This window comes from Pipistrellus hanaki (assembly GCF_964339955.1).
Source record: "Pipistrellus hanaki genome assembly, chromosome: 10".
In the NCBI taxonomy this organism is placed as follows: Eukaryota; Metazoa; Chordata; class Mammalia; order Chiroptera; family Vespertilionidae; genus Pipistrellus; species Pipistrellus hanaki.
In genome coordinates, this window is record NC_140512.1 from 664,717 (window position 1) to 677,132 (window position 12,416).

Genomic DNA, 12,416 nt, shown 5'->3' on the forward strand with positions numbered 1-12,416 from the left:
ACCAAACAAAAACACAGCCCATGCTCACAGATACGGAGAGCAGATGGATGGTTGCTGAGGGAGGGGTTGGGAGATAAAATAAATGAGTACAAGGGATATAAATTTATTTTTAAAAATTTAAAAGAGAGTAACTAATGTAAGAGCTGGTTAATTCTGCTGAGAATAAAAAAAAACCAACAAACCCCAGCACCTGGGCTCCAGTTCTGGCTCCCTACCCCCTGCCACCCGTGGCCAGGACCCACACACGTGCGGGGCAGCGCCCGGTGAACTCAGACCCCTCTGCAGGGGCAGCCAGATCCCATTCCCAGATGGTAAATGGCTGATTCGGCGTGAGCTGCCTCCTGCGGACAGAGTCACTCTGGGACCGAGTCTGTGAACAGTCCCCTGCCCTCTGGGACAGACCACGGAGCTGTGAATGGGCTCCAGGTGTCCTGAGTTTCTGAGAAAACGGAAGGATGGCGGGTGTTTTTTCGAGCCCGGTCCACGGGGTCACCACTGACGTGACGGCAGGGGAGTGGGGCCCCGTCACCGGGACAGTCGGAAGGCCAGCCCGCCCCCGGTCGCTCACTTCGGCTCCTCCACAAACCAGGTCCTCTGGGCTCGTCCATCACAGCTCAGTCCCTGGGATGGAAATGAGGCTGTGATTCGATTTCCCGCCGCTCCATCAGAAGGGGGAATTGAATTTGCCCAGGACAGGAGGAAGCGGCTGAATGGGGAACATGACCGGTGATTGAATTTGGGTCCTTCACACTCGCCGTGATTCAATTCTGACCCACAGACCCAGCCACGAATGGCACAGGCCTGCCCTTCCACGCAGGGCTGGCATCCGCGGGAGCAGCCGGTGCTGGGCCTCTGCTCTGAGGACCACGTGGCTGGCTCGCTCCTCAGGCAGCCCCGGGTCTGGAGGCCGGCGGGGTCCTCAGCCGCCCCTGAGAGCTGTCCCCCGAGCCCCACACCCTCCCAGGGCAACTGTCCCTGCGTTCCTCCGAGAGGACGAGGCCTCCGGCTGGGGTGTGGATGAGGAAGCTAGGCTGGGCCTCACTTCTGGAAGGAGCTTCCGTGTGGAGAGACCTGCAGCCTGCGGGACCTCGTCGTCCCCTCCAGGGCGCCATCGGTCCTGCCCATGGGGGAAGCGCCGTTTGCGAGAGGCCCACAGCCCGCTCCGGCTCGGTCACTGAAGAGGGAGCCCGTGGGAGACCCACCAGTGGGGGTTTCAGAGAGACAGCAGCGTCCAGGGCGAGGCAGGGCTGACCGGCGCCTGCAATGAGGGGCTGACTTCCTTCGTCTCTGAAGAGCGATTTGTAATCATCCTGGGCTGAACTGTGTCCCTGAATCCTGGTGTTGAAGCCCCAGCCCTGGGCCGGCAGCGTGTGGACAGAGGGGCGGGCCCTCGGGCACAGGGCCTGTCCCCTGTCCTGAGAGGCAGGATGACTACAGAGGCCCCTTGGCCACTCGCCGTGTCCTGGGCTTCAGGTGCTGACACAGGTGAAAGGAATCCCACAGATACAGCCTCTCACTGTGTGGCCTGGAGCAGCCCTGTGACCTCTGACCCCCAACAGAAACAAGGTGTTCTCCCTGAGACCCCCCCTCCCCCCCTGGCTGGGAGGCCGGAGAATAAACCTGAGTCTATTCCACTCACTTCTCTGCGGGCGAGGACGGCCAGGCCTGCGGCCCTTTGATCACTGCTCTGGTGCTGACAGCGGAGACAGACGGCTGTCCTCCAGCCTCTCCCAGGGGGAGCGCACTCCCGCCAGGGCCCCCCTTCTCTCCCGGATCGGAGGGGCGCCTGGGGACTCAGTGGCCACAGACCCTGCCACAGGCCCGGACGTGGTCCTGGGACGAGGCCTTGGAGCCTGGCACAGCCGGCCTGAGGACACGGCGAGGCCCAGGGGACTGTGTCAACGCCCCGAGCGGGACTGACAGACGCAGCACCTCCGCTCCCACCGGGCGCACGGCGGTTCTCACCGGTGCCCAGCAGCATGCGGGTTTGCTGGCTGCACCCCAAACCCTCATTTTAACTTGCGCTGAGCTGGTGCATTGGTGACAATGAGGGTCATTTTCTGTGTTTCCTGGCTGCTGGTGGTTTGGGCAGCTCCCATTTGCATATCAGCCGTGCAGCATCCCCTTCCTGCTTCACCAGGTCTTGTCTGCCTGTTTGGATGGATTTGCCTTCGCGTTGAAGTGGACGCTCTCTCACGTCCTGCACATGATCCTTTGTCAGCTCTCCGCGTTAACAACCCCCTTCTCACTCTGGGCTTTCCTGTCATCCTGTCACTTTGTACAGGTGACATTTTAAAATTTTAAATAAGAAAGGAAATTAAGAAAAGAATTCCATTTGCAATAGCATCAAACAGGGTAACATACTTAGGAATAAGTTTAACGGCGGAGGTGAAAGACCTATAGCTGAAAACCATAAGACGCTGGAGAAAGAAACAATGACAACACAGCCGAATGGGAACTTGCACCCTGTTCTCAGATGGGAAGAGCTGACATTGTAAGCACGTCCTCAGTACACAGGGACCCATATGTTTAATACAGTCTCTACCCAAACACCAACAGCATCTTTTCCCACAGCAACAATAAACAATCCTAAAATGAGTATGGAACCACAAAAGTCCCTGAATAGTCAAAGCAATCTTGAGATAAAACATACACAAAACACTTCCTTATGTCAGACTATATTACAAAGCTATAGTCCTCCAGACAGTATGGTCCTGGCATAAAAACAGACAGAGACGATGGGACAGAATAGAGCCCAGGCACAAGGCCACACACCTACTGTCCACTGCCTCTGACCAGGGCCCTGGGAGGGAGCACACGCAGGAGGAACAGCCTCCTCACACGCGTGTTGGGAAGATGGGACACGCACCTGCTGAGGGAGCAGACTGGATCTCGTCCCACACCGTCACCAACAGTGACTCCAACGGACAGAGAGGAGCCCACAGTGAGGCCCAGGCCTGAGCACACGAACCCCAGCCCAGGGGCAGTCCGGCCCCTCCTGCCGCCTCCCCTGCCGGGACAGATGCTTGGGAAACATAGGTGCTCGATGAACGCTCTGGATGAATGAGTCGCGAGAACAGCCAGCCACTCCAGAGCCCATCGACAAAACAACAACGTCCAGGGAGGATGTGTTCTCCGCATCTGTGACTGCCAGGAGGCAGTGCTCTCCGGTGCCCGGCAGGCATCATGCAAACCATAGGCCACGCGGCACAAGCAGGGACTCCCTGCCTGTCTCCTCATCACAGCTCCGAGATGTAAAATGGGGCCCAATCCTCAGCTTGCCAACCACGCACTTGACTCCCCTCCCCGAGGAGACCTCCGTGTTCCCGGAGGCACCAGCGCATGGAGACCCAAGTACGTGCTCTGAGAGGCCGGTGCTGGCTGTCAGGCCTGCGCCCCGCGCCCACGTGGACCATCCGGTCTGGTGAGACTGCCCGCAGGTGCCACTGGGCCCTGCTTTCAGGCGGACAGGCACCCTGCCCGAGGATCTGCCTGATCGGGATGCCCCTGACCCTCCCAGGGGGCCTGGCCCAGCCCTGCCCCATCAGCCCAGACCCCAAGACTCAGGAGCCGTGTCCACACCCCGCCTGCTCTCAAGCCCCTTCTCCCACACTCCAAACAGGCTTGTTGAACCTGTTTTGAATCCAAAAATAGGAGTGTCTGCTCCAAATTCAATAACCAGCTTAGCAAATTCTGATCTGAGCCTGCAGGTCTTCACAGTTTCAAACATCAGCCCAGCCAAACTCGACAGTCCGCCTGCATCACCATGTCATGTGGAAGGGAGTCAGGAGAAACGAGCTATTAGTCTGCAAGACTCCATTGTTAACCTGACAAAACAGGACTTCGTTTCAGAATCTAATTTAACGGTCTGACTTCCATCCTGGCCCGTTTCATTGCATTTATTAGATTTCCGAGATAACGTGCACGATCAGACTCAATAGACAGAACAGAAATTCCGCAAAATAAGATTTTAGCCTTTGATACCGAGTCAGTCAGGCAGGCAAACGCACAAACGAGTCTCCCACTCACAGCTCCGGGGCGCCTGGCAGAGGAGCCCGGACAGAGCCGAGGTGGGTCGCACCCGCCCCAAACCTGACGGACAAGTCTGACACGTACACCTGGTTCCACGTGGCTTCTCGCTGTGCGTGGGAGCTAGCGTTCCTCGTGCGTGAAGAGACCGTGTTGTAAGCACCTCAGCACAGCCCAGGCCGCAGCGGATTCTCGATGCCTGAGGGCTGAAAGGAAACAGATTCCACATCAACCTGCATGAGCGGTAGAAGGAAGAGCCATCAGTGCCCCTGCCATTGGGAGGGGAGGGCCCCGTGGGCATCCGGGCATGGAAGCTGTGGGGCAGAAGCCGTGGGGGCACGCGCACACTCAGGTGGGAGACCCTGTGCACCTGCAACAGGACAGCCTGGTGGTGCCCATCCTCACTCCCTGCCCCCCTCACAGCTGTGTGACCTGGGATAAATTACTTGACCTCTCTGTGAATCATCAGAGCGAGTCCGGAGGAACAGTGTGGAAAACCCACCTGGCACTGCCAACGTGCATGGGCGCTCTCCGAGGCCTGTAGCCCTGGCAGAGCCGGGCACCAGTGTTGGGGAGGGGCCCGCCCAGGGTAGCCGGTAGAAGGCCACAGCATGCAGCTACTCTCCCGTGGGAACTGGGACCAGGAGAGGAGCAGGAGGAAGAGGAGGAGGAGGAGGAGGAGGAGGAGGAGGAGGAGGAGGAGGAGGAAGAGGAGGAGGAGGAGCAGGAGGAGGAGGAGGAGGAGGAGGAGGAAGAGGAGGAGGAGGAGGAGGAGGAGGAGGAGGAAGAGGAGGAGGAGGAGGAGGAGGAGGAGGAGGAAGAGGAGAAGGAAGAGGAGGAGGAGGAGCAGGAGGAGGAGGAGGAGGAGGAGAACTGGCAGAGGAGCCCAGCAAAGGGCCTCGGGGAGGCCAGAGGAGAGCCCAGGAAACCCCGGGAGAGGAGACTGGCAGCTGGCCTCCCGCTGCCCGAGTCGCTCGGGAACCAGGGGACAGTGGGACTGCAGGTGGGCATGCACAGCCGCAGGGGCCGGTCCTCACCCCCACAAAGATGCCCTCTTCACTGTGAGGGTGCAGGCGAGAAGCAATGCCCCAAGTTAGACACTCCAACAGGGTTGTCTCCCGAGACCTCAGCACACAAAGGCAGGCCTGTCCTGAGTCAGCCACTGTGATGCCAGCGAAACAGTACCCGATCCTTTTTCTTTACATACATCCTTTTCCTTGGCACTCTTTCACAGTTGGTCCTTATATTACCTCGTCTATAAAATGATGTTTTGCTCAGTTTGCTACTGATATGCACATGTAAAGTTTTTAACAACGTAAGTGACAATTGGCAAGTAACTTGGAAGTAACTGAACGGTTTCACTCACGCGGAGGCGGCTGAAGGGGACCAGGTGTCGGGTCCCAGTAGGACCACCTCTGTGCCTTCATCCATCTCCTAAGGGACTTGTTCTGCTTTTAACATGTGAATCCATTTCTTTCCTGGACATGATTTATTTTAAAATATATAAATCTATGTCTTTAACCCAGGAATGTTGTTAAGTTATATCTTCCAGTACTTCCCCGTTCCCTGCTCCTGGCTCTGAGGGGACACTGGCAGGGTGTCCTGGCGGACCTCCGCATGGTCACCTTTCAGGTCGGTTTCACTCTTCTCTCATCTCATCTTCCCGACTCTCCTCGAGCTGCAGTCCACACCCTCCCTCTGCTGTGAGCTGACTCCTGTCGCTCATTTTTCCTCCCCCATTTCTGACCTCAGCTCTGTCTCTCCCTCTCCTTCTTGCTTCGCTTAGCTCTTTCCTCAGGGCTTTCCCACGGGCTCACTTGGTGTGGGGGCCACAGGCCCCAGACGACCTGTCAGCGGTCGCATCCTTCCTCCACAGCAGCTGGTGACGACCCTTCCCTGCTGTGCGTCCGCACAGGCCTGGCGACGACACGTGTCCCTCCCTCGGCACCTCCACCCCAGACCCCATCTGTGCACGAGGGAGCCCTGCCCGGGAGAGGCTAGGAGCCCGAGAGCAGGCGCTTCCCGGGGAGACAGCTCAGCCACCGGACAATGTGGCTGTGCAATGACAGCTCTTCCCGGGAAGCCACCCCTGGGTGTCAGCACTCGGCCAGCTCCTTCCTGTCCAGTGCGCCCGGTGTGGCTCCGGGTGAGCCACCGGCACCCTCCCCGTTGCCCCGGCAGCAGCTGTGGACAGGACGGCTTTCCGTCAGGCCCGGTCCAGGCTCTGTGGTGTGGGGTCCAGGCAGGCTCCGGTCACTAATTTTGTTCTAGTGCCTCTACTTCCAGACCAGGGTCTCCGTGGCCCTCCGTACGCCCCTGGACATGGCGTGTCCCCTCTGCGTGGGCCTAATTTTCACTGCTGGCCCAGTGGGTCCCGCTCACGTTCTGGGTCTGGACACTATTCCCCGGGCCTCCGAGAATGGAGCCCGTTCTGTCCTCAGTCTCCTTGGGGATCCCAGCGTTAGTCAGGCGCCAGGGAGCAGACGGACATGCTGACGCCACGTGGAGCTGGAAGTCCCATCGCACACGGCACACCGCCCGCAGTCCCGCGAGCACCTCTCCACAGCTGTCACCCCTGCCCACGGACAGGTATGCACACGGCTGTGGAACGGCGACTATCTCAGACTTCCTCAGACTTAACAGTAAAGAAAACTGATCAAACACAGCTCATGTGCTTACCCCCGCAGCCTGGTCACCAGAAGCCCCCTCCGAGGGGCTTCCCTCTGCCCTGGCCCCAGCCCACGGCGCACCCCGGGGCGGCTGCGCTGGGAGAGGGAATGGGAGGGGAGCGGACAGACGGTCGATCTTCAGCAGCAGTTCATCCAGCAGGTCCGCAAACTCCTCCAGGGAGGTGGTCTGGGGGGAAGAAGAGAGACTAGCATGGCCTCCAGGAGCCCAGTCCCCCTCATCCTCTGAGCGTTTCCCGGCACTGACGCTGGGGAGCATGTGCGGTGTTAGGCAGCACATGGGCCCCCCATCTCAGCTCCCTCGCGCCCTGTGTGGTGCACAGGTGTGTACAACCCGCATGGTGTACGGAGCGTGCACACCTGCCCTCATCAGCACACCGCACAGCTGTGCATCTCCTGCTGAGGCTCAGGCGCGGGCCGAAGGACTGCAAGGTGGACGTGGAGGCATCATAGGGAGAGCAGGACGAGCGGGAAGCACACATGCCCACTGCTCCCGCGTGCGGCTGCTCAGAGCTGCCCGGTGGCGCCGGACGCCAGCCCTCGCAGCGGCTGGGCCCAGTGTGCCCACACCTGCTTGGTCTGTTTGACTCAGGTCGGGGTGACGACTCTCAAGTGGCTCAAAGGACAGAATAGGGTGTGTGTGTTGGGGAGAATCTTAACGCCCTCCCCCTCCCCATCCCTGCAGGGTCATTCTGAGGACGGAGGGGTCAGTGGAGAGCGGGAAGCCGTTAGAGCTGGGAGTGAGGCTCTGTGGCTTGGCAGGGAAATCGGTGCAGAATCGCAGTCTCGCTTTGGTAGCTAAAAGCCAACCTCTGCATCGAAACCGGCGCCTGGGACAGGCTCCTTGAGGCAAGCCCGCAGCTCACCTGGCTCGTGGCCGGCTCAGCCTCCTCTGGCAGCCGCCTCACCAGCCCCAGCGCAGAGCAGGCCCCCCGCACGTAGGCCATCACGTCTCCGAGGCTCACAAGAGATTGGCTTTGGGAAGATTTTCGTTTGGGAACAAAAGCCATGTGGGAACGTCTGAGCTGGGAAAAAGGAAAAAATAAAGACCAATGTCATGTTATTCAGAAAACATAGCTGTGTGAGTTTGTTCAACTGTAACTGGAGATCATATCTGATGGTGTTTTGTTTCCTGTCCATAGGCAGCAGTTACATAGCAAAAAGTCAGGCAACTCTCTCAGGAACTGAGCTCAATTGCAGCAAATTCTGAACTGGACCTGAGTTTCCAGGAAAAATCTGCGTCTGCGTTTTGGCTCCCCCTGGCGGGCCCTGTGGGCTGTGCAGGCCCTGCCCAGGGACTCGCTCCTGCCTGGAGGCAGAAAGGGCCACCAGAAGGATGCAGCTTGCCATTTGCGCAAGCAAAGGTCCCTGCAAATGGGGTTGTTTGTCTCCCACCGCAGGCTGAGGCCTGTGAGCTCAAAAGCCTGCGTGCACCCTGGACCGTGCACAGAGCCCAGACCAGCAGAGTTCTAGCCCCAGGAGCCTCTCAGTGTCCCACACACCCCACAGCAGCTGTCACCCCTGGAAAGACGGGCCCTGCAGGTATAAGCCCCCAGGCTGCTGTCCCTGCGAGCTCTCCGACCTGGAGACTTCCCCCGTGCTGCTGGGAAACTTCCCCCACACAAAACCCTCCCAGACTGCCCCCCCTCCCCCCGGCCCCCCGACACCGCCCTGGGTGTCTCCGGTGTCTCAGGTGTGAGGGACGTAGGCACAAGTCAACCTGTCACCACGGCACCACATGCAGCTGTGGGGCAGGCGGGGCAGCCGGGGAAGCTTGGGGTGACCACACACTGAACACTGTCTTCTGAGGATTTACACCTGCGGGTGGAGGGGAGGGGCTAAGGGGGCGGGGAGGTGAGGGGCGTGGCCCACGTGCCTTCAGGCTCCCAGGGCACTGTGCCTGGTGGGACACAGAGCAGGTTCCCAGCACTTCTTCAAAGGAGCACCTGGAGGAGTTTCTGAAAATGGGGGTGCTGGGCCCCACCGCTGGGAAAGGAGACAGCAAACCTGGGGAGGAATTAGGGAGAGCCCGGCTGAGAACCCGCAGACCAGGGAGCCAGAGCAGATGGGGGCGCGGTGGGGAAGGGTGGGGTGGGCAGGGCAGGGTAGCAATAGCAGGGGAAGGAAACGAGGAACGTTGAAGGAGTCTAAACCAGAAGCTGTGTGTGTGCAGGCATGTGTGTGCGTACATATGTGCTTGTGCATGTGTGTGTGCACCTGGTGTGTGTCACATGACTAGGTTTGCAGGAGGGTGGGGCGCAGGGAGCCCCATTCCTAACTCAGCCCCGAGCCCAGAGAGCATGTGCTGCACAGCTGGCTGATGGGAAGATCAAGGTAAAGGACGGGGCAGCAGGGACAGCCGCAGCGAGAGCCTGCCGGAAATCCGGTGGGAGAGGGTGTGGCTAGGCTGGGAGGCTCCCTGAGGAGGCAGCACCCAGAGCGATGGTCACCTCGTGGAGACTGTCTAGCCGACTGGACAGGTTCAGCTCCGCCCAACGCAGGAGCGGTGAGCCTCAGGTGTCTTGGCCGTGACACGTGGCCGGCAGAGGATGGAACGTCTGCTCGCCCTGCCCTCAGGTCCGGGCTGGCACATACCATTGCTATCCACAGAGCAGTCACTGCTGCCAGGAGGGCCGTGCAGCACGCAGCCGGGGCCCGCCCCGCAGACTGGGAGAGGCCCAGCAGCGTGTCTGTTAGGCTGCTTCTTGGAAAACGGTGGGAGGCGTCTGCGAAGGTGCCCGACGGAGGAGACACAGTAAAGAGCAGCATCCCACGCAGGTGGGTGTGGGCGGCCAGCACCAGGACCCCTGCCAGCTGCAGGGGGAAACCCGCCACATTGACCTTCTGAGCATGGGTCATGGGAGCCCCAGAATCTTGAGGGAGCTTCTAAATGCACTAAAGTAAGGAAAAGCTTGGGGAGCCTTTTTGGGATGCTGATCACATCATCGGGTGTAAGCTCAGCCCCTCTCCGGGCCTCCTGAGCCAGCTCCACCCCACTGGTCCACGCTCTCAGCCTAGGCGCCCTTCTCCCTGGTCCTCCTCCCACCAGCGCCCCTCCTCCTGCCGTCTGCACCCCGACTGCTGAAGGCCATGCCTGCTGCCAGGAGCACCTGTCTCATGGCCTCTGCTCCTGGTGCCCCTTGAGGGCTCAGGAAAACAAGCACTGAAGGAAGGACAGGGAAGAGCAGTGGTGTGGGGAGAGTAGCTCAGGGGAGGTCCCGCTGTCTGGGGTAACAGCCAGGCACTGGGCCCAGAACACACGTTGCTCCCCCATCCACCCACAGAGGCAAGAAGCGAGGGAGGCAGAAGGCCCATGCACCACTCCTGGCACCGCGCAGGCACCAGGAGATGGTGCTGACACATACATCCTGACAGCAACACCCAGGGAGGGCCGGAGCAGAGCGTGTACATGCCCCACGATAGCCTGAGAGAAGTCTCACCGCTGGTGCGATGACGCCCTGGAGTGAGCGGCATGTGGCGGAGGTGCAGGACACCACTGCGTGGTGAGAGCCGATCAGACGGAGGCATCTCAGGGTCAGGAGGAACGACAGGGTTCCCTGGAGCCCCCTCGCCCTCTGCGGTGGAGAACAAGCAGCCACGTGTCACCCTGTCACAGGGCGCACAGCGTCTCACCTGCAGGCGGGCACTAGGGGGCGTGCCCTGGCGTGAGGAGCCACAGCCCTGATGGAGGGTGCTCGTGCAGGTGTCCGAGGGGAAGGCACCAGGGAGAAGCAGCTATTACAGCTTTTCCGAGGGCCAGCTCCGAGTCTGACCTTGCGGCTCACAGAGGCCAGGCCCGCTCAGGTCCGCACTGCGCACCGCAGCCTCAGGGCCCGGATGGGAAAAGGCCACTCCACACGGGCACATGGAGAGCTCAGTGCCCGCTCCCCCTCGCCTTTGTGTGGGAACGAGCTCCTGACTGACATTTCTCATGCACATTGGTAAAATTGTATCTTAAAACTAGAGGCCCAGTCACAAAATTCATGCGCAGGGGTGTGTGTCCCTCAGCCCAGCCTGCACCCTCTCCAATCTGGGACCCCTAGAGGGATGTCCAATTACCCATTTAGGCCCAATCCCACCTAAATGGGAAGTCGGAAATCCCTTTCACAATCCAGGACTGCTGGCTCCCAACTGCTCACTTGCCTGCCTTCCTGATTGCCCCTAACGGCTTCTGCCTGCCAGCCTGATCACCTCCTATCCACTCCCCTGCCAGCCTGATTGATGCCTAACTGCTCCCCTGCCAGCCTGTTTGCCCCTAACTGTCCTCCCCTGCGGGCCTGGTCACCCATAACTACCCTCCCCTACAGGTCTGGCCCCTCCAACTGCTCTCCACTGCAGGCCTGGGTTGTTGCCCCCCCTCCCCCCAACTGCCCTTCCCTGCAGGCCCAGTTGCCCCTAACTTCCCTCCTCTGCCGGCCTGGTCACCCCTAACTGCCCTCCCCTAAAGGCTAATCACCCCCAAATGCCCTCCCTTGCAGGCCTGGTCCCTTCCAACTGCCCTCCCCTGCTGGCCATCTTGTGGTGGCCATCTTGTGTCCACATGGGGGGAGCCATCTTGTATGTTGGAGTAATGGTCAATTTGCATGTTACTCTTTTATTAGATAGGACTAGAAGTGCCCTGTTTTCTACTGACGGAACCTGGGGCTCCAGGAAAGGAGATGACAGAACAAGAGCCGCCTGGCTGAACAACAGCAGGCCCCCAGGGCCCACCTGTGTGGTCCCAATGCTTGTCCTACCTGGTTCCATGACACCATGGGGCTGAGGTCCACAAAACCCTGCAGGAATCCCATGTGGAACTGGTCGGCCACCTCCCCGGCCAGCGAGAGCAGGTGGCCAGAGGCTGCGTACCAGGCCAGGATGGCCCCGGCGATGGGCAGCTGCGGGGGGGGGGGGGGGGGGGGCGAGAGAGACAATCAGACGGGCTACGGTCTGGGGTGCAGGGAATGACATCTGCCTCAGAGCCTTCAGGCTCTCAGGCCATGGGGACGGCCCTGTGCCGGCTTAGCTGGTGTGCAGGCAGGCCCGCTCAGCTATGTCTGCTATGAGCGTGAGGGCCTACCTCCAGCCAGGTCCCTGGCTTTTGCCAGTAGCCACGGACGCCCTCCTCGGCCAGGCGGAAGAGCTGGAGACACAGGTGGGTCAGTGTGAGCACCAGGAAGGCCAGCTGGAGGGGCGGGAAATAAGAGACGACAGAAGTCGCATGAATTGTGTGGGAAGCTTGAAACTCCCGCCCACCCTCAGCAGGGACTCCATCCGAGCTTGTTCCTGCTGCGTGGAGCTCTGAGAGACAAGTGGTCACCGCAGGCTCCGGGGCATTTACACTGCTCCACCCGCCGCCTCAGAGCCTGCCGCAGGGACGGGGGTGCAGGGAGCTCGAGCTGAGCACCCTCGTGGAGCCTGCCCTGTGAGAACTGCCCAGCGCCCAGGGGGCTCCTGCCCACCCCGTCCTTCCTCATGATGCGCAAGAGAAAGAGTGCGCATGAATTTGGAGAACGTGAAATATGTTAACAGCTTCCTTGGCCACCGAAAACCTTTGAGAGATCCCGCACTTAAGAAATTTCCTCCTTCCCTCCCTCCCCCACTCCCTCAGGCCCTCACTCTCTCCCTCAGTGAGAGCAGCAGTGGCCCTGGCCTGTCTGAGCCATTCGGCCTTGTAGGGCCCTGTGCACCTTCCAGTGAACACGTTACAGCTAAAACGCC

The 12,416-nt window shown here is 60.1% G+C and overlaps 1 protein-coding gene across 1 annotated transcript in view; it reads right to left on the reverse strand.

Annotated features, from left to right (window-relative positions):
- Nucleotides 1–3,967: 3,967 nt before the first annotated feature.
- Nucleotides 3,968–12,416, reverse strand: part of PKD1L1 (polycystin 1 like 1, transient receptor potential channel interacting) — a 50,507-nt gene continuing 42,058 nt past the window's right edge. Inside the window, exons 46-52 of the mRNA XM_084896616.1 lie at nt 11,776–11,880; nt 11,453–11,593; nt 10,157–10,291; nt 9,312–9,530; nt 7,583–7,741; nt 6,709–6,885; nt 3,968–4,235 (exon numbers count right to left, since the gene is read on the reverse strand). Of these exons, the coding sequence (XP_084752742.1) occupies nt 4,194–4,235; nt 6,709–6,885; nt 7,583–7,741; nt 9,312–9,530; nt 10,157–10,291; nt 11,453–11,593; nt 11,776–11,880 (978 nt within the window). The 3' untranslated portion in view covers nt 3,968–4,193. The remainder of the gene's footprint in view (nt 4,236–6,708; nt 6,886–7,582; nt 7,742–9,311; nt 9,531–10,156; nt 10,292–11,452; nt 11,594–11,775; nt 11,881–12,416) is intronic.